Here is a 23,378-nt window from a genome sequence, read left to right as displayed (position 1 = left end):
TGCCTTTGCAATTTTGATTAGAAAAGCCTTATTGGTTTTCTGTTTTTGTCTAAGTGGGGAGGCAATATTAGACACAAGTACAGAATGGAAATATTTTTTTCTTTTTTCTTTGATGTTCAATGTACATTCATTGCCGATAGTGACAGTTGTTTTTAAATGGCTTAAATATATTATGTAAGATCAGTATATTGAAGTAAATCTGAGGTTGATTTTCATTAAAGGCTAGCCAGAAAGTGGACAGAAGAAAACAGACCATTGTCTTTATGATGAATTTAGTGCTAAGTCATACTGTCAGTTCATCTAGGTGTAATGTGTTATCATCATTGTCAGATGCTCAGCTGATACACCTCCACATCATTTCCACTCAGGCCACTTTATTGTAACAGAGGACTGACTGAAACATATTTTTGCAGCCAATGTCTCACACAGGGTGCTCATGCAGCCAATGTCTCACACAGGGTGCTCATGCAGCAAATGTCTCACACCACAGGCAAACTGTAGAGCAAATAGGGTTAAAAAAATATTTAAATGTAAAAATATCGCCACCAACAAAGGTGACACCCATTTCCTCTTAGGGTTGTGCTATCACATTTCCAACCTCATATTTAATACTCACATAAGATATATTCAGTCTACCATGACTACAGTATATACTGGATTGTGATTGGTTAATGAGAGCCATTCAGAGGTATATAATAATGCTATATACCTCTCATTTTCCAACACAATATGTATTATTTTTATTAATCATAATAATGTGGTTATGGTAGAATGGCGATAAATATACTGTGTTGGAAAATCAGAGGTCTATAACAAACTTATAATAGCTCTAAATGTTTTATTTACCCAGGCTTAAGGGCTGATGTTTTGGAAAATCAGAGGTATGCAATGAAATTATAATAGCTCTAAATTTCATTGAAAACCGAACGCATAGCGTTACACCTTCTAGCAAAGAACATTCTTATAGTTGTATTTCACTGCAACACTAAGAATAAATGAGTTGTGTCCCTTGGCCATGCCTGGATACTCTTATCAAGTGCTCAGTTTCTGAATCCACTTTGACTATGATCTTCTTTAATTTGTTATGTTGTGATGGAACTGACAGTATACATTGTGACCGTACAATGAACTCAAGTCCTTTGATTATACAGGGTTATAAATTAATTTACTTTTCTGTGTCAAGTAAGTGTAAAGGACATGATGGATGACATTGTGGATTACCCTTTCTGCCCTTGGATGATAACAACTGTGGCAGATCCTACTTGTGGACTAGTGAAAATATCTAGTAAATTCTAACCCCTTCATGTTGCTCCAGTAATAGATAAGCTTGCCAGGTAATGCATTTACTTCCTCTGTTATGCAGGTTTTATGGAAGGTAAACTTTTTCTATATGTATACAGGTGATAGAAAAGCAAAATGAGAGGCACCACATAAGATTTACATGTATATTCATTGCAGATGAACTGTGATGAACAACCCCAGTGCTCTCTTTATTCTGAGACTGCAATGCTGGCTTGTCACACTGAAGTGTGGTGCTTTATGTGCATTGACACTACTTAAAAAGCACACATCTCGTAAATTGTCAGTTTAATCTCCAGTTTCTGCTTACTGAAGCAGTTTCTAATCCTCTTGACAACAATATATGACAGTCCTTATATACATTGCACAATACTCTGTGGATTGTGCTAAGCAAAATTCAATGATGTAAATTTTTCCCCTTGCAACTGCCAGCTCTCTACAGTCTCAGGAAGGATGCTGGATCAAACTATGAAGTTACAAGCTGATTCATGTGACCATATTCTGTTTAAATTAAATCCTATTAACTGTTAGTAACAGAATTGAATTGAATTTATGTGTTACAGTTGGTATAGCCTGTTTAACACTGGTATATGTGTAACATCATTGTGTTTTTGCTCTGTGTTGAAGTGAAAACCAAAGTGGAATTGGTCTTCTGGTCTGACTAGCAGGTTCAGGCGGCCAGACACACTGACTTGGATGTCTCATATGATCATATTCCATTGATGCTCATGATGTGAATCACTGGAATATCTGGTCAAGATTTCAGTATTTACTAACTTCTGTCTAAAAGCTGGATAGAGAACAAACCTTTAAATATGTATTCTATAATGGTTGGGATGCAGACTAAATCAGGACATTAACTGCATTTAACGTCTTTCAGAATAAGATATCACTTGAATTAACACTACATATGATATGCAGTGAAGATTTTTTAAAGGAGTTTTTCTGCTTAAACTGAAGTGAGTTTTGGAAGTTGTGGAAATTACTGCATATCCAGGTGAATGTTCTGGCATGCGTTCCTATCTGTTGGTAACACCAGCTTCAGTTGCACCTACATAATTTATAGAGAAATGCTACAATTATTTAGAGTGTCTGTGTATTTACGTCATTTGTCGAATTCTGTGGTTTGTCTATTGTATTCATGCGTAACAGAATGTACCTCTAATCTTGAATTAAACCTACAGAGCTACTCAACCATCTAGGGTTGCATCAATAAAAACCTGTAAGTTTGAAAGTGTTCTGGCAGCGCGTCTATGAATGTTATCTGTCTGCACCTGCAGATGTAGGTGACTGCTGTGCTATCGGAATTATGTTTCTGAGGTGTGAATGGCAATTTGGCTTATACCGACTGTTCTATTAAAAACTGTATGTTTTGTAAATGTGGAAGTGAGTTCGTTTCAACAGACACATATATGAGCTGGTTCTGGAATAAGTCGTCAGTGGTGCCAACTAAAACACATTGCTAATATTAAAATGGTAGGTAAGGTTATAGTTAGTGATTTGAGGTTTCCTGTTTAAGAATCCAAATTAAAGTGTGCTCCCACCAAGACCTGTCTGCTATCGAGGATACACAAGGATGGATATATGTGCTGATCACATCTGCAGAAGTGGGAACCCGATTTGTTAACTGAAACACTTCCTCCCACCACTCATTTCAGCTTCCTTATCACCTGAGTTTGCACACACTTCTCCCAACTGTAAGCATCAGAACTTGGAAATAAGGAGATATATTTAACCCGACCTCATTAGGCAGGGATATATATAGCCTGCTCCATTTGCAGAGTTCATCCTTGTCTGTCCTTAGCTCTTGTCAGGGATACTGAGGGAAAGGGAGGCCATTATGTTGGAATGTCTAGAATGGAATTACTGGTATTGGTGGGCAGGGTTCTAATGGGTACAGTATACATCACTCAGTATGTGATCCAGACAAGTGTAGTCCCTCCAGTCAGGCATTAACACACTAGCATCAAAGAGAGATATTATGGAACTGGTTGTATAAATATGGCTGAAGGGGTCATTGTCGGCACAGGTACTACAGGTGTGTACCCAAAGTATGTTTCTGTATACAGAAATGTACCCTAAACAAAATCAAAGTATAGAAATGTACCTGGTACCCTAAACAGTGGATGAGTCCATATTCTGCAACCCAAAACCGAAACTGTATGTAGTTGCTCCTGTTTAACTGATTGCGAGTGGTATTTTGCACCGAGAAATATTTTTTACTGTGTATGCTCATTTCTTATATAATGCAATTAAATGCAAAAAACAACAGTATGACAGTTCCGATCAAGAAAACGACAGTGCAGAAGTGAATCATCCTCAGGTACGTTTCTGTATTCTGATTTTGACAAGGTTCTGTATACAGAAACATACCTGGGGTACACATCTGTAGTACCCGGGCCAACAACGACACCTTCAGCATGAATATATAGAGTGAGTGAGCAAACACAAGCTTCCAAGACACAGAGGACCGCCTCCGTGGTGTAGTGGTTAGAGCGTCTGCCCGCGTCATACCAAAAGACGTTAAAATATGTACTTGTTGGTCCCTGCCTGGCGCTCGGCATTAATGGGTACAACAAGGACTGGTCGGCTCGGAGTCAGTATAATGTGTCTGAGTGGGGTATTCATGCTTCACTGTGGCATGGTATCTCAGTGGGCTAGCACTATAAAACCAGCTTAAGTCTGGGCTAGTACAAGCAGCCGCACCTACACATACATACGCATGCACGTCGTCATATGAGCGAAATATATTCAAGTATGACGTAAAACTCAATTTCACCTCACACCTCCAAGACACAGAGGCATAAATCCATCAACTGTATGTTGAACACTTCCTGCTTTACATACCACTGCATAACCCCTTGAGGTTGTACACAAACCTTGCCTTGGTGGTACTGACAATAATCACTAGTACTGCCCTAAACACTATGTCATGCAACAGGCTAACTCTACATACATAAACCAATGCAACTCTCAACAGATTTGCAACAGACATCCTGCATGCACTTGCAACATAATTGCTATCATCTGAGCTACAGAATTGTCAGTATTTGATATAGAGCCAGTGTTTCGTAACGAGTCCAGCCTGGTGCACCATGCATCAACAGAGGCTACGGCAGACACTGGGTCTGCAGTTTGGCATGGGTCTATGACTTATATGTATGGGCTACACAGTTGCTTGAACTTCAGAAGTGGAGACGGAGGCTTGTGAAGTGATGAAGGGGAAAGTCTCCAGCCAGCTATGCATGTCATATTAAATCTTGAAGCACATTAGTTATATAATGCAAACTTTACAGATTCTTTTGAACAAAAATATTTTCAAGCATAGTTCTTGTTGAATTATAATTAAAAAGTGTCTGCAGTTCATAAGTGAGTGAGTTTAGTTTTACGCCTCATTCAGCAATATTCCAGCTATATGGCGGTGGTCTGTAAAGAATCGAGTTTGGACCAGACAATCCAGTGATCAACAGCATGATACATCGATCTGCACAATTGGGAACCGATGACATGTGTCAACCAAGCTATGTCATCGGTTCCCAATTGTGCAGATTGATGTATCATGCTCATCCAGTTGTTAATAAACTTGACTTATGAATAAAATGTTTTATATTTTAAATACAGTAATATGATGCGTAGTGCATTATGATTCTTGCTTAGATGTATTAATGTGTAATGAAGTGAACGTTGTGATCAGTATCAGAGAGGTCGGTGGTTATGATATTTGCTGGTCTTGCACTGGTGTCACCAGTGGGTAATGCATGATGATATATACGACCAATGCCTGAAATTATCAATGGAGTCTCTCTGTTTGTTTGTTGTGTAAAGGACATCAGCTGTACTCATGACTTGTGACAGTAGTCTGCACATGATCAAGACTAGTGGACCAGACAATCCAGATAAACAATAAAGAATTCATTGATACTGACACTATAAACAATGTTGCCATGTATGAGTAGAGAGCTTCAACTAGGAACATTTAAGAAATATGCACAGTGATGGTAGATGGATGTGGGGACAGATATGATGCCTCAGCTTCTCTTTCTGAGTTCCCTGTCATGATGCTGGAGTGAGTGAGGTTAGTTTTACGCTGCTTTTAGCAATATTCTAGTGTTATCATGGAGGTAGACATCAGAAATGGGCTTCCCACATTGTACCCATGTGGGGAACTGAACCCAGGTCTTCAGTGTTACGAGCGAACGCTTTAACCACTAGGCTACCCCACCGCACCCATAATGCTGAAGGAATATTAGTAAATGTGGCAAAAACAATACTCTCTCACTGTAATCTATCATCACTAAATGATAAACATAACTTATTGTTACATGATGATGCATCAATGCATTGTTACATCCAAAGCTCTCATAAAGAAAACATAGCTTTGGGTTTCATTTAAAGATTAAGGTCATAAAGCCTTAATCTGGGCCAAAACTTTTATTACTTTTATCACCATGTGCAGATATGTTTGATAATATATCAATAAATTACATTGATAAGAGGACAAGCCACATCGATTCAATAAATCTTTCAGCATCTGTGTCCTTAACTGAGTAAAGTCAAGAAAACCATTCTGTTTGGAACCAGAGATACCATTTCTCTCCAAGATAAAGGCAATTACTGTTGCTGCTGAAGGGTGTACCCTTAATCTAGCATTATGAGGCCAAGGTAATTAAGGGTAGAGAATCTAATGAAACTACAAAGAGTAGAGATAGCAGCACCTGAATCCTAACTCCACCATTCCCTCCATTAGGAAAGATGGGATTCCAGTGAGCTAGTCTATGCAGGAACTCACAGCAAGCTGACTAGAATAAGGGGAAAGAGATTAACCCAGAAAACATTGAATGACTTGAATAAAAGGTGAAAAATTATCCCTTTCCTTGCAGACATGGGTCTGATACAGGAGAATCTTTTTGCATAACTATAAATAGATATCTATTCTTGGTTAAATGGTGTGGATCGATATCAGCCATATCGTGATGGTTTATTGTTTGAAATGCTCAAACTATCAATATCTGATAATTCATTGCTGGTGTTGAACACTGAGGAAAGTTATTTGCTTTTCAAGAAGGTTTTTTGTTTAGGTTTGTTAAGGAAGAAACAGCTATTTCCACATGAATAGGGGGATGAATGCGTGTTTTGCATCCAAAGCTTTAGTATGTAAGCTTTCAGACGAAATAGCAATATGTCATTTCATGTGGTACTGAAAAACTGAGTGAATAGAAATATGAGGTACATGCATCCTGCCTTGGCTACAGAGGGGGCAAGTTTAGCCATGTGCCTACATGACTGAAGGTACACATTTAATATATCTGCTTGGAAATCCCCAATTTCTTGCCATAGTAAAACCAATGACAGGATTACATTATCCTAAACCTGGTCATATACATACCACATAATTACCAGTAGGCTATAAAGGTCAATTTGTTGTATTATCTGAGTATATGGTGACCAGTGCTCTGTGTATGAGCATGCCAGTTGGGGTCGATTTGCTCACCCCTTGAGGCCATCAACAACTATTTATTATGTATATATATTATACATAATGTCGTGGCTGAAAGGTATATATTGATGTAAAAGTTGTCTGTTTGTTTTGAAACCGATGTTATAAGTCCTAACATAAATTCCCTTTGTCTGTGTTGCTAGGCTGTGTGAGAGCTACCATATGTCACGACATAAACTTCCTGATTTGCCCACACATTTGTGAATGTTTTAACTGTTCCCAATTAAATACACACAATTGCATACAAAGTGTGCCAAAGTCAAAAATAAATTACAAACATGTGAATGACAATATGCATGTGTAAATATATAACTTATAGAATTTCCTTTTTAAAAAATAGTATAGACAAAACTTAGACAATTTCACTCTTCCTACTGATGTCACTGTGGCATTCTCACAAACCAATCTTCTTCTGATGATAAATATTGATAAAGCATTATAACATATTAATAAGACCCTGTTGAAATATTGATAAGGACAATTAGCGAGTCTATCACTGTCGTAGGTTATGCTGTGATCGTGATGGTCGCCCCTGACAGGGAGGCAGTGGAAGATGCCACACAAGTCTCACATTCTGACACTGGTGTTCTATTATTATGCACGCCTTAGATAAAGGAACCAACATTGTGGTATTTCTTACAGTGCCTGGTAAAGTATAGGAATGAAAATACATAGCAGATATGCCTGAGTGGAAACTATCTCACCTCAAGACTTAAGGCTGCATTGTGCTTTTGGATTTCATTTGACTGATTTCATAGTTTCGTTTTCAGTGAATTTGTTAGTAATCCTAGAAGATAACAGTTGCACATAAGACTGAATTGCGTAGAGATCTTCTTCCTTTGACATCCAGGGCGGTGGGGTAGTCTAGTGGTTAAAGTGTTCAATCATCACGCCTAAGACCCAGGTTCGATTCCTCCACATTGGTACAATGTGTGAATCCCATTTCTGGTGTCTTCAGCTATGATATTGCTGGAATATTTACGCTTAAACCAACCTTAAACTCACTCACTCACTCACTCACTCACTCACTAACTCCTTTGACATCCAAAACCAAAATCTACAGTCATGTACAGTACTTAACTAGAGGCTCTGTTAAGGCTCTGTTATTAGGTTATTGTAGTGTTCGTTCAGCCTATTTTTAATGCGAGATAATGATTATACTAGCTTCTCACTGTCATATTGTCATTAAGTAATGTATTTTAACTCTGCAAAATATTAAATAAAGAGTGTCAAACATATAGTTTTCAGTTTTCTCAGTGTATTCATATACCTGTCAAACATGCACATGAAATCAGACCAACTTGTTAAAACTTATAATCATGTAAGTGAAACTACATGAAAAGATGTCTAAAATCAAAATTGTTTAAAAAGTTCCTAAAGAAGTTTAATCAGATTGAAATAATAAAGTTTTGGAGAAGTGATGTCCAGGCATACGGTAACAAGCCAGTATTCAGGAGGCGAAAGGTTTCAAGGGCCTGTGGTACTAATAGATATTGTCCATTACATTAAGAAAGCCAATATATGCTTTAAGTTGATGGTTAGTTTCAGCCTAGACTACCAAAGGCCAGACAGGTTAAAACTAGAAGGAATATCCTGTCTGCTGGATCTCATAAGAAGATAGTTGAACATTGATGTAGCTATTTTTATGACTTCAATTAATTACCAGTTAATGAGCATTTCTGGTGGCAAGATAAAAGGAAGGGTATGGTATTGTGCAGATTATCTGATAATGAATGGGCTCACTGTCTGCTCATGTGTACAATTACCATGTGGTCAGTCTGATGGGGTAATTACATAGTGAGAAAGGTAATGGCAGGAGATAAAACATGTATAAAGTGTCTGTTTGTATAAATTGCCTCGAAATTAGGCCATGCTAAATTTATAAATGTCACGGAGGCTAAGAGACTATTTGTAAGTGTATGTACAATTAACTCCAGATCTATCTTTAATCAAAGCTGTGTATATGTTCATGAAGTTTTGATGGAATCGCCAGTTATTGAGGGATCCTGCCAATTACGTTTTCCTCACTCTAATGGATTGTTTGCAAATGTAACCAAATTAATCTGCTCTGAAACCGATTCTACTCTGAGTGAGAAAAAGTTTAGATTGATTAGTTACCATTTCTCTGAAATTCCTGTAAAAATAACACATTTGATATCCCAAAACTAATTGATAAGTTGCTGGTGATGTTTTTTATATGTATCTGTTGTGTTTTATCAAAATGATGATAATGTAGAGGACTGACTGACTGACTGAGTTTGGTTTTACGCCGCTTTTAGCAATATTCCAGCAACATCACGGCGGGGGACACCAGAAATAGAGGAAACAAATTGTCAAGCATTTAATTCTTATGAAGGGTAATACAGACCTTTGTACCACTAGGAAATAGCAATTTGGACAATACATTCAAAGAGCAAGAAACATCTTTGCAGTCTTAGTTTATAGAATATTGAGCTGCACAAAGAGATGTGAGATATGGTAGGTAACCTTGGTGGAGCACTGAGATTGATTTCTGGTGAGGTCGACTCATCTCAGTAGGTTCCCATGTCACCCTGAGGAGATCCTGAGGAGATCCCGAGGAGATGTGGGTCAACTGAAGAAGAAGGGTGATACATCTATGTGCAGCATCTTTGTACTAAAAAGTAGCATTAAAGGTGAAGAAATCTGTGGCTCTACAGTAAGGCAGGTAATTTACACTTCAGTAGAATGATGGAGTCCTCAGCAGTATCATGTCTTTAGAAGGACTCTTTCTTTATCATCGCAAAACATGGGGATAGTGAAGTGCATCATTCATTATTGCCTTCTTTGTGTCTATTGAGATATATTTCATTCACAGTCTCTTGGCTTCCATAAAGAATGAATGAGAATGGTAGGAACCTGAACTGCAGCTTCCCAGTGCTGGAGAAAATACATATATAGGCTGTTATCAAGGGAGATGATGTATGTCGATACTTGCAGCAGACGTGCATGTACAGAAGTCATTTGTCACTTCAGAGCAGTGAGTCCAGGTCAGCAGGCTTGGGCAATCATCAACGTGTTAAACAGGAAAAAAAAATTATTGTAGGAGAAGTTAAAATTCATTATTCCATTTGCTAGTGATGAAGACAAAAACAAATAGATGTAAATGGTAACATTTCTTTAAACAGACTCCCCAAGCTATGGAGATCTGCATACTAATATTGTTAGATCTAGCGTTAGGAAAATTCCCTGATGAAAGAAACATGATCATTTGACACAGTGTTGGTTGAATTGACTGTAAGAGCATATGTCTCTAACTAGTGAAAGGCAATGCACGTATAACTGAAATTACACCCAATCATTTATTTACGTAATGATGCAGTACTACTAATGATAATTACACAAATGTATTGAAATGAAGGTCACACAGTCTCATTCCTTTTAATTACATTAGAGTAAGGTCAGATAATTCTGTGAAGCAATATTAGATGACTAACAGAGCATTTCTGAAGCACTGCTAGGTTGTTCTTGTACTATTTGCAAGGCAGATCATTCAGTGAAGCAATATTGATTGTTCTTGTAGTATTTGCATAAAGGCAGATCATTCAGTGAAGCAATGTTGATTGTTCTTGTACTATTTGCAAGGCAGATCATTCCGTGAAGCAATATTGATTGTTCTTGTACTATTTGCATAAAGGCAGATCATTCAGTAAAGCAATATTGATTGTTCTTGTACTATTTGCAAGCTTTAAGGCAGATCATTCAGTGAAGCAATGTTGATTGTTCTTGTACTATTTGCTTAAAGGGAGACCCTTTAGTGAAGCAATGTTGATTGTTCTTGTACTATTTGCATAAAGGCAGATCATTGAGTGAAGCAATGTTGATGGTTCTTGTACTATTCGCATAAAGGCAGATCATTGAGTGAAGCAATGTTGATTGTTCTTGTACTATTTGCTTAAAGGCAGATCATTCAGTGAAGCAATGGTGATTGTTCTTGTACTATTTGCATAAAGGCAGATCATTCAGTGAAGCAATGTTTATTGTTCTTGTACTATTTGCATAAAGGGAGATCATTCAATGAAGCAATGTTGATTGTTCTTGTACTATTTGCTTATAGGGAGATCATTCAGTGAAGCAATGTTGATTGTTCTTGTACTATTTGCTTATAGGCAGATCATTGAGTGAAGCAATGTCGATTGTTCTTGTACTATTTGCATAAAGGCAGATCATTCAGTGAAGCAATGTTGATTGTTCTTGTACTATTTGCTTATAGGCAGATCATTGAGTGAAGCAATGTTGATGGTTCTTGTACTATTTGCTTATAAGGAGATCATTGAGTGAAGCAATGTCGATTGTTCTTGTACTATTTGCTTATAGGGAGATCATTGAGTGAAGCAATGTCGATTGTTCTTGAAGCAATGGGATAATTGATGGTTACTCACCTTTTGCAATAGAGTTGAGTTACAGTTTTATGTCCTTTTTTGGTAGTAATGAAATATTTTTGAATGAAAAGTACTCGTTAATGTCAACTGTTCCTTGTGGCGAATGTTTGTAGAAGTCTAAATGTATTGAAAGTTTACCAATAGTGTCATTATACAGTAATGCCATCAGCGGTCACCTCCATGATTGTATCTGTTATCCTCAAGATATCCATGATGTACTGTTTACCACAAGTATAACAACCCACTACCTGCTTCACTTTGGTCCTTCCTCTTGCTATAAACTGACTAAGATCCTGTTCCAACTTAACCCACAAACTGACAGGTCACATTTTGAGTCTGTCCTGGGATGTTTTCAGTTTATTTTCTTTGTATTTTACACCATGCACTGACACTTTAATCCATTAAAAGATGATGTTTTCTTTAGTGTTTTTTAATTGTGGGGAAATATCTTTGTGTTGTTACCCAGAATAACCATGGCCACAAATAAACCAGTGTCATATGACAGGTGTTTGAATCCAGAATCTCAGAAAAAAAATAAACGTGTAACAAACATCTTCTGTGGCAAAGGTAACTGTAATTCCAAACCAGAAGGGAGTATTTCTTGTTTCAACCTGCTCCTTAAAACATTTCAAGACTACAGCTGAAACATTTACATGATCGTTATTCTCAAACAGCAGCACAACTGTCAGACAGCTAGTGTGAGCTTCATGTATACAGGACAGCTGCTGTTGATGGGTGTACAGGCATGGTATAAATATAGAATGTGTAGATTTACATAGGCAACAATAGTGGGACAAGTTCTTTGGTGGTCGAGGAACTCCTGCAATATCATTGACAATGTTCAGTCTATGGAGAAATGATGGAAGAGCCTTCACATGAGAAGAGATGAAATATTTATTAAATCATTCATCACTACATTTGTTTCTTAATGCATTCCTTAAAATGTAAATTCATCACATGGGAATTGTAAGCTTATCTTTGCATGAAGGAAGTCATACTAAACATTTTTCTCAATTGTGAAATGTGAAGAGGGTTGAAAAAGGCTTTTCATTTAGAATGAGCATTATACATTTTGCCCATGTGAGTAATACAATTAAGGGTGCTTTTCCACAAAGTGTTCTTAAAGCTGTGGCCAATGTGAGTCAGTGTTGAAGTATAAAGCAAGTTGAAGCACTTGTATCAATTATTAATTATCATGAAGTCCTACAAATTGTATAGTTGTATTACCTGGACTACCACAGTATGCCTGAGAAGATGACAGAGAAGTAGTGAATGAACCAAGATATTGTCAGAGAAGGAACTTTGTTGTCAAAAATTGAAACTCGTCTACCGGAGGTATAGCAAGATGTATTTCTTGTAATGAATGAATTCGAATTTCCCATTTGTTCATTCCCTGGGGACTGTAATGTGGAGATTGGAAACTGAACTCAAATAATCATGTTAGAACTTGAAGATTTGATCTCATGGTGATCATTTCTGGTTCAGACCAGTCTGTTGTTGTTTAAGATTTCCTTATCAGGTGTGAGTGAGTGAGTTCAGGTTTACACCGCTTTTAGCAATATTCCAGCAATATCATGGCTGGGGACACCAGAAATGGGCTTCACACATTGTACTCATGTGGAGAATCAAACCTGGGTCTTCGGAGTGACGAGCAAACACTTTAACCACTAGGCTACCACACCCCTTCTTTATCAGGGCTTGAGTGAGTGAGGATGAGTATGACAGTAGGGACATGAAGAGCAGGCCTCATACATTGAATGCATATGTTGAAGCAGGCCTAGATAATCAGCATGACCAGCAAATGTTTTGACAGGCTGCTCCACCAGACACTGATGGCAGGGATCAAACTACTAAAACCAGTATCACTAGAACTGAAGAGCAGTGAACCAGCCCAATATATACCTAAATACCTGATGCTAACAGCAGTTCCCTGCTTGCCTGTTCTCTTCCATGTTCTGAGCTCCAATTCCTATGCAGGTTCACTGTCTATGAGCAGCATCAATGGCCACAATCAATTGTTGTTTTACAAAGAATGGATCTTACTCCCATGGGAACAGCTATGACAGTTGAGCTGAGCACATACAAAATCTGCATTTCAATTTCATCAGAAATAAAAATGGATTTGACATTTTCAAATATCCCCAAATCCCTTCTGATGGACTGCTGTGGATGAAGCAAAAGAAAATGCCATCCATGCTTTTCGATTATATTGGCGGCAATGTATTGTTATAATAGGTTTGAAGCCTGTTTGAGGGAATGTATGCTGTTCCATATTCAACACCTGAGTTAGATGCTGCAAATATCCCCTGACAATGCTTCTATGTAAAAACCTAGAACCCATAACTGTGTTTTCTTGATTACTATATATCACCTTGGCCTAAGACAATCAGAAAGATACTATTTTTCTCTATGATGTATTAGGTAGGTTAATAACTACTACTATGCAAGGTCTTGAGTTTTTAAGTAGAGTAATATTCAATGTATTGCATCCTGGGAAATCCCGAGATTGTTCTCATTCACTATTCGTGGAATGTTTCAGATAGTCCCACAATGTAGTTTTACATATCCTTGTGGTCACAGAGTTAGCTTGAGACCCCAGATTGATCTGATGTATGGGTGCATGGTGTGAGGCCTATTTCTGGTGTAGCATTTTATGGGATATCTTGAATGATGTTAAAGATGGCTTATGTAGCAAATCAGGTTATTTTCATTTAACAAGAAACTTTATGTAAGTGTTAGAATGACAATTAGTTCAGATGAATGTATGTTTCAATAAAAGAGGAATTGCTGAATTATCCTCTCTACACCACAATCAAGGAAACCAATTGCAATATTTATGGGATTTAATGTTGTCTCTCCCAGTGATTTAGGTCCAGGAAGTGCCCCACGACATATCTTGTTTTGCCAGTAGGATGTCAGGCAACAGTGCTGGTAGGAGTAGCAGTAAAGCTACATGCACACTCTAGATGTTGACTTTGTGTACATTGAAGGGTGGCCATCTGGTCTCCATTGTCTTCCAGATATACATGTACATACTCTGGCCAGTCATTTCCAGCCAAATGATCTACATATTTTCTTTCACCTAATTAGGACCACCATGTCTCTTCCTGGGGAAAGTTGTTTGTTTCTTCATTTAAGGTGTGTGAAAGCATCTCTCAGGGAAACCCTGGAATCTCTCGCCACATTTCTGGGAGGCTTGACCTGCGCAAATGAGTCTAAACCTTTCTGTTCTAATCTGTTTTCTGGAAACAAAGTGCATGGAGTTTGAAGTGTATGGTTTTAGTTTATGTACATTTGTGCTTCCATAAGGATACAAAGTTTCTTCATCATAAGATCTAAAAGTGAAAAATACCTTTTCATATTTATTGATAAGACATAAATGCCAAAAGCAGAGTTGAGTACAATCATGTCCTGATCATGGACACATCTGACATGATGGTGTAATCTCAGAGTGGTAATACTTGGAAGGTATTAGTAGTCAGTTATCAGGGAACTGTCGGTTATAGTGACGTCTAGACATGGAAGGAGTACTGTAAATACTTACTGTAAATACTTACTTACTTTTTAGGCAATTTGTAGGTGAGGTGAGGTGAGGTGAAATTGGGTTTTTACGTCGTACTTGAGAATATTTCGCTCATATGATGACGTGCATGCGTGTGTATGTGTATGTGCGGCTGCTTGTACTAGCCCAGACTTAAGCTGGTTTTATAGTGCTAGCCCCCTGAGATACCATGCCGCAGTGAAGCATGAATACCCAACTCAGACACGTTATACTGACTCCGAGCCGACCAGTCCTTGTTGTACCCATTAATGCCGAGCGCCAGGCAGGGACCAACAAGTACCATATTTTAACATCTTTTGGTATGACGTGGTCAGGCATCGAACCCGCGACCTTCCACTCTCCGGGTGGACGCTCTAACCACTACACCACAGAGGTGGTCAGGCAATTTGTAGGGACAAGAGATACACACAATCATATCCATCATAACTTCAAAACAGGATTTCTCTTCTGAGTGTGTTTGCAAATTCAGAAAAAAATTACTCTTGTGTTTGCTGATACAGAGTTGATCAACATGTGTTAGATAACTAAATATATATGTCAGTTTCATAGTAGAACCTAACACAGGTGAAGGAAATATTTTATGATTGTAGTGATATTTTATTTATTCATACATGGTAGTGCCATATATGTAAAAGCATGTCTATATATGTGATACAGACAATGACGACCTAATCCCTTATTGGTTTGCAAATACAAAGTCTGCTGCTTGTAGGCAGTACAATATACCAGTGAGAGGATGCAGCCGAATGTGTATGCCAATTGCAGCCTGAACAACATGATTATAAATAGCTAAGTCACAGGATGATGTTATTGGTTGGATCATAACAGGCAGCTTACAAGAAAAGATTGGAGAATGCTGATAGGGGATTATCTTAACAGGGTGATGGAAGATTAGGCTGTTAACGGACAGGAACATCTGTGGCATTAAGACATGGTAAAGTTTGTATATTTGTGACACGTTTATCAGTCAAATAAATCCTTCTGTAAGGAGAGGTTTCTGCCACAGACTGATCGTTGGGATGATAATGACTTCTTATGGAACACGTATATCCAGTCTACTGTCTGTGTCATTATTTTCATTATAGTAGAAATTGATAAATAAGTTTGAGAAGCTGTATGAATCCATCAACAGGAGGAATATGGAACTTGTTTATGTTACATAGCAAATTTGCCTTCATCAGTGGCAGATACATATTGTAAGTTTGTGCAAAGTAAAGTTATGACAGTGATTGTCACGTGGATTTATAGCTTGCTGTATTGATTGGCTGGTAAGATGTGTGGTAATATCACGGTCTGACTGGGGAAATATGAACCTTTACTACCTACAGTTATTGCATAGCATTGTTAGGGGAGTCTGACAGAGATAATACCATATGTTTGGACTTTATGGTATAATTTGTCATACAAGAAAGTGACTGTGATTTCATACCTGTTAACTTTATTAAATACATTCCCGTTAAATCCATTGATCTTTCATCCATGTTTGACTAGACAAAAATATCACCTTGAGGACTCCTTTCAATGTATGGCTGATGACTTGAATATCATATAGTTTTTAGTTTTCTTGTCAGATGAAGAGATATCTTTACCATTTGATTAAAGGTTGAATTCTGAGGTAAACAAGAGAAATATGATGTAGATCTTCTTTTATAAATACCAGATATAAAACCTCACTGATGCTTGAAGAGTTCTATTTTGGACTAAAAATCAAGAAATAAAGTAAACTGCATCATGGTATCAGGATAAATTCACATCACCAAGTGAAATGACATTTTGACTTCAGCTAGTTTTATGTGTGGAATTTACAATCATGTAGTGTGCTTTGATACTATCCACAAGTATTGAAAATGTTCTGTGTAAACATCATGTAATCCTTTGAGTTTGTTTGTGTCATGTTCATATGCATACCTTCATATTTGCTTGAATATGTAAATGTTGAACTGATGCAGATGTAATTGTTTGAGCGGCATTCTAGAAGCTGGTGACTCAAAAATGAAGCATACAACTTTATGGATGACAAATTCTTATTTATTGCATAGAGCGACGTTTCGATGTAGATTCTTACACCGTTATCAAGCTAAAAGTTTATCCATAAAGTTGTGTGTTTCATTTCTGATGCAGATGGTTATGCAGTCTCCCAGTGCTCAGAGGCTGCTCAGAGGCTGCTCAGTGGTGTTGATGAAATGAATGGCATATTTAGCTTTGCAAACCGTTGACATGCAAGCAGATTGGTTGCTATCCTACAATGTTGTTGAATAAACAGAGTTGAGTGTTAGTTAAACTAATCTTGAAATACGGAACATGTGTGCTGTCCCAATCAAGTGTGTAATGACGTAAAATACTCGAAAAAGTGTTACAAATTATCTTTGTAAAGCAATGAAGGTCAAAATTTAATCTCACAAGACATTAGCTCTTGATTTAGCACAGTAAACAATCATGGTACACCATTTGCCAACAGGCTGATTAAAAATGTTTTATAGTTTTATAGGTTATCACATATAAAATTGATTGAAAACAGCTGGCAAACAGGTCATTATTTTGAGTTGAGCTTTGTGCACATCCGTTTTGGGTGTATTCAAGACATAGATTTTTTTCATTTTGTTGAGTCATTCTCTATGTATATTCAGCATATCAATTTCAATTGAATTCATTTATCTAAATATAGAGACCAAATTTTACTTTTAGCTTTGAAAGTTATATGCTTTCATTGAAGATGCACTATATATATTTGCAAGAAAATGTTTCATCAAAAAGATGAATTTAGTGAATCTGTTTGAACAGAAATTGTACACATAAAAAAATCCTACTTGCCCACAATTGTCTTTATTCAAATGTATTTCTTCTTTTTCACAGAAAATGTACAGATTTGAAAACAAATTTGTGGTGTGGACTTACATCCTGCTCATATGTCTTTCCATTGGATACCTATCTGCAGAAAGTGAGTACCCTTTGTATTGGTATAGATTAGTGTCTTCCTTTCAGCCACATGTTCCAGTGTTTGACACATGTCACCAAGGAAATCAGAGCCTTGTCATCCCAGTGTCACATGTTAAATGAATTACCTGCTTGTGCTCTGACAGTGATGTTTCCCAGGTTACTGTCGCAAACTCATCTCATCATGTGACCGAAACGTTTGAGTGACATTACTGAAATCACTCCATTCAACATGATACTAGGCTTGGAGTTTAGTTTAGTAGTGCTGTTTTCAGGCAGCACAGGTACAGTGAGAATGTACATCAGGTATAGCTATATCCATTTGAGGGTGTGTGTGTGTGCATGTGCGTGCATGCATGCATGTATGAATGAGATTGCATAAGAATATTACCCAATGGATTTATTATTTGTAAACACATATATGCCTCCAGAATAAAGTCTTCTATTACCATATCACCTCTTTACGAGCAAGCGTTGGCTCGTCACGCCAAAGACCCAGGTTCGAATCCCCACATGGGTACATTGTGTGAAGCCCATTTCTGGTGTCCCCCACCGTGATGTTGCTGGAATATTGCTAAAATCGGCGTTAAACCAAACACAGTCAGTCTTTACAAGCCTTAGAGTTTGTTGCAACAAAGTTTTAGGTTTAGTATTATTTCTTCTATGGCAGCAAATGTTCCAAAGTTAAACCAGTGTAGTCGATACTAATTTTTAATCTGTTTAGTTTTGTCTCATTGACTAGATGCATGGTACTCGGACTATTATGGAGCTATTACAGCTGATTGTGTAGAAACATGTTGTGTATGTTTGTTTATAGATAACATATACCTGAGGTACACACTGAAATACATATTCTGACAAGGACCAATGTGAGTCATCTTCTGCCTATAGTCCATTTTGTATTGTGATACTTGCATCTGACATCCACTGTAAACATCTCCTCAGAAACTACTGGATTAATGAAGCTTAAACTTCACAAGCTTCTTCCTTCCCACAAATGTTTGATTTTTTCATTCTTTTTATCATGTAGTTACTCTGTAAACTTCTCTCATGAATTCATAGGGAGCTCAAATCTGACATGTATTTGGTCTCAAGAGACCACCTCATCTGTTTCATATTTAGATATAAAGATTCAGAGTTACTGACTACTCTACATATGACTGCATGACAAGATGGATGACTTCAACTTTCCAGTAGTTGACTTGCCCTTTGTTTCATTTGATTACAGAATTAATATTTAGTCCTCAGTGTTTATGCTAAGGTTTTATATTATCATTGCAAAAGCAAATTGTCATTTTCATCGTCCTTGTGTCAAGTGTGGACTACATGGGATGGTGAGCTACAATGCTGTATCCCTACTTGTCCCCCTTTTTGGTCCTGTTTAGTAACTGTTAAAAGCAGGAAAGTGTGTGTCCATGTGGTATGCAAACATGGAAGGACATTAGAAGATGAGACCTTTTAAGAAAATCACTCAGGAGATTATGATAATGTTGAAACCTATACTGATTTTGTTTCATCATTTGTCATTTTATAATGGCAATGTTTTACACTCTTGACATCACAAGGAAGGAAATGGAAGATTACTTGCTTCATGGCTGGAGGTCACCATCAAAGTCAGAAGAGGGGATTTCTTCATTAGGATGTGCCTGAGGCTGTTGTAGATCTCAAAGGTCATCATTACTGACTGCTACAAAGACTCTCTTGACACGGAATGGATTTTTTCCATGAGAGACTGTAACTCTGTTGTTTTTTAATGTACATTAGAAAATATCTGCCATGCTCAGAAAGATTTGTGTTATATGTAGATCATTAGAGAATAATTGCTGTCAATTTTATCTCATGGTTAAAAAATGTCACTTGTTCACCCTCGAGAATGAAGGCTTCTTGTTTGCAGCATCAAACCAGTTGCCTGTTACGATCAAAGTTGATTGTGCAATCTGTACATCTTCAGAACTATCGATGCTGTCTATTTTTTGCTCAGCGATCTTGGAGATATTGATAGTTTGGCCAACAGCATAGATCGGATGATTATAGCGAGCAATAGTAAAGATCTGAGTATTTGATCAAGCTTATATAAACCTGTACCATAGGGATTTGGGCAAAGGCTGTATCATTTAGAATGTTTGACAAAATTACATTCTTTTACTTGCTTTTGGCCTGCAGCTAAAGATCGTCAGGGTTCCTCAGTGAATTGTTCAGTTTTGGCACGCAGAGCTCGATCCAGATCTTGAAGATTGGGTAGAAATCTTATAAATGTTTAGTTAATGGATGAATCGCAGGGAACATGTCTCTGCACTTTGTACACTGAAGGCCATGCTTAGATCATGTAATAGCAGCTAATGATACACAAGTACACAGCATAAGTTCTAGAGCGACGGACAGAACGGGAGGAAAGGAGCCCTTCTCTATTGTTGCAAGACACTTTGAAAGGAAGTTTTGGTTTGCCCATTTACCTAATTAACTTTTTTCAATACTTGTTGTAATTTAATATTTCATGTATTGCCCAATTAATGTCTCACAAAAATAATTCAATATTGGCAGTGTAGTTGACTTATTGACATCACTTTGGCAAGTAAAGGTTTTAGAATAGTTGTTTGTCAGGTTTGTTTATTTGTTGTTTAATGCTGTAATCAGCAATATTCCAGCCATATGATGACAGTCAAGTCTGGACCAGACAATCCAGTGATCAACAGCATGAGCATCAATCTATGTAATGACATGTGTCAGCCAAGTCAGCGAGTCTGACCACCTGATCCTATTAGTTGCCTAGCTAGATTATGGCAAGCATGGGTTACTGAAGACCAATTCTAACCCAGATCTTCACAGGTCTGTATGTCAGGAACTCTGATCTACTACATGATACATTGTAAAGTGCTATGTGAAATACGCAATGTCTCAGTGCAACTGGTATTGTCAGTATCCACGAGACCACATGGGAAGTATTCCCACCAACCTGTGTTTGATGTAGGGAGCAACTTAACAGATTTGGTGGTCGGGCCTGCCATGCTGCTCATAACATCAGTCACTTGATTGTTTGGATTATTTATTTACTGGTCATCTTGGAATATTGGCAAGTGTGATCGTAAACATATGTAAGCAAATATTTAATGAGTTAGATTTAATTTTTGCGAAGCAATCATAGTTTTCTGATAATTAAAACAAATGTGTGAGGACTAGCAGTCTGCTCACATCTTGTGTGTGTTTTACTTCTACAATATGTCTGACATATAAGATGAAGCTGTTATTGTCAGATCAGAAATATAAAAGTGGATTTTATCATCACTCCTTGTGATAATTACCTTAGCCCCAAAGTCTTCTAAAACTCTGTAAGATGAAAGCAACGGAAGATGCTCATTGCCCACTGCCATCAGAGTTGAAACTTAACCTATTTTCACCATCTTCCGAATCTCTTGGCTGAAAGTGCAAATGTTAGATTTGTTAACACCTGCTTGTAATTGTGATGACATGACTGGTGGACAACTTTGTTATCAACAAAATATACAAAATTCAGCATGTGAAGGAAGGTCCTGGTATTCTGTTGTATTTTCAGTGTACAGGTTTACTTTTGATGGCACATGGTTAACGCTGGAAGGAGTACATCCACATCACATTACCAGACTTTCTGTGTGTTGATTGCAGTTTCTTGTAGTATTTGGAATTCTGTTGTCTTTGATAGCATTTTCCTATAGTATCATAGTATAGCAATTCTATTGTACCCTTATGTTGCTTTCATTGATTTCAGGCATGAATACATGCGATTTATTGTAGTTATTATTCTCATGTTTTGGAAACACAAAATGGGTCTTTGTTATTAGATATTAATGAGGGTATTGCTAAATCTGTTTGTAGCTTGGTATTGATGTCGAAATCTGTTTGTAGCATGGTATTGATGTCTAAATCTGTTTGAAAAGTAGTAAAGGTTGCCCACTCAAAACTAGAAAAATACTTTTAGAAATCATGTGCTGCAAACATGTCATTCTGTTTTCACAAATGATTTGTTCCAACAAAAATTTGTTATCCAGCAATTGATTCAGTATTTCGATCTTGACCATCATCTTTCCAACAGCGCTGGAAGGATGAACAAACAGAAAAGTACAACCAAAACGTAACCGAAAGTGTGTGTCGGCATTATTCAAACGAATTAGAGCATTGTGTTAAAATCCTGTTCGTAACTTCAAGTTTGTGATGGATGTAAATTTGTAATTATTTTTCTCCCAGAAGCATTTCAACTTTATGGAATTTTCCCAGTCAAAATTAGTTTTACAATGATGATACAGTGTATATTAACATTCTCTGAAAAAACTACTTGAATGATTCGCCACCATGGTATAGATGAACATGTGTCGGTTATTCAGGCCACCCTGAGAACATTACAGGCTGTACATAGCAGTTTTATTGTTCATAGACACAAGTTTTGTACTGATTGATTTGACATTAAGAGGAACAATAGGGAATAGCGACTCCGCCATCTATCAAGTATGTTCATCTTGGAAGACCTAATGTATCTGATAATGCTTGGCTGCATTTCATTTTGCTGGTGATCCTGGAAGCCTATTAAATGTGTTAAGTTGGATGAAAAATGGCATCAGTAGCAACCGACAATAGTGTTACAGAATATATCAACTTGGCTAGCATGCGCATTGATGAGCGTAAATTTCGCGAGCTGTTAGACCCAAAACCAAAATCAATACTTGTGGGTAATTTAAGTTCCATGTACATCGTTTCCTCCTGTAGGCCAAGGCACAAGGAGTGCTCATTTGGCAATTGTGATGTTTGCCTAATCAAGAATATTTCGGCAAGTTCATGCACAAATAGATCATAAAATGCCAGAGACAGTGTGAGTTAATTAGCCAACAGTTTTATATTTCTTGCTTGCAAGGTTTTGTCCACAATTTTTCAAACTCAAAAGATTGTAAAACATTTGCATAGCATCTCTTAAGTGAAAATCTTTCTAGAATTGTTTATGTTTTATCTTCTCTGATCACCCACTGTTATTCTTTGATCCCATTGACAGAAATGGTGTTCTTTACTTCCTCTGAAAGACAAATGTAATAAAAAATATTCAAGTGCTGTAATTACTTTTTGTAAAGGACTGCTGAGGTTTTCAGGATATGTGGTCATGTGTTATATCCGTGATCATCAGGAACTTCCAACATCAGCAGAGGCAGACATGCAGAACAAACTGTCATAACTCGTATACAGTAGTTATCTTGGAAGGGCATTTACAATTATGTGTAATGTATTGCTAAAAAGGATTTATTGGCATAACATCTAAAAACATAATTGTATTAGATCTAGAAACTAATAATAATGATGGCTATCTGAAGACTGTTTGGCATGCTATTCATTAGGTGTTTGTATTTTGGTATAGCCATTGATAACTGTTGTGTAGCCATTTTATCTCTCATATATTACAAGGAAATAGGAGTTTCAGTCCTAATGACGCATATTTTGATTAAGGACAGTGTTTACTGACCTTGAAATAATCTTCATTAGGAAGGAGTACTGGTCATGTTTTCAGTTAGCCATTGATTTTGTGGCTGCATTCTTTGTTGACTGCTCACAAACATGTCACTTTATCAGAGAGACATGAACATATTGCTGCTAATATAGGTGAAAAATGGATATCAGCAATAATAAATAGTCAGTAGTTAGGAAGTACAGCCTGGTTCTCTGACAGGCTGAC

The 23,378-nt window shown here is 37.3% G+C and overlaps 1 protein-coding gene across 1 annotated transcript in view; it reads left to right on the top strand.

Annotated features, from left to right (window-relative positions):
- Positions 1–23,378, top strand: part of LOC124263156 (dorsal-ventral patterning tolloid-like protein 1) — a 226,656-nt gene that overhangs the window by 51,182 nt on the left and 152,096 nt on the right. The window contains 1 exon segment of the mRNA XM_046697723.1: positions 17,612–17,696. Coding sequence (XP_046553679.1) covers positions 17,615–17,696 — 82 coding nt within the window. The 5' untranslated portion in view covers positions 17,612–17,614.

The sequence above is a fragment of the Haliotis rubra genome, unplaced genomic scaffold (assembly GCF_003918875.1).
Source record: "Haliotis rubra isolate DU_JTF1 unplaced genomic scaffold, ASM391887v1 Scf87, whole genome shotgun sequence".
NCBI lineage: Eukaryota > Metazoa > Mollusca > Gastropoda > Lepetellida > Haliotidae > Haliotis > Haliotis rubra.
The sequence above is the reverse complement of the archived record's forward strand: the minus strand, read 5'-3'. Positions and strand labels throughout refer to the sequence as shown.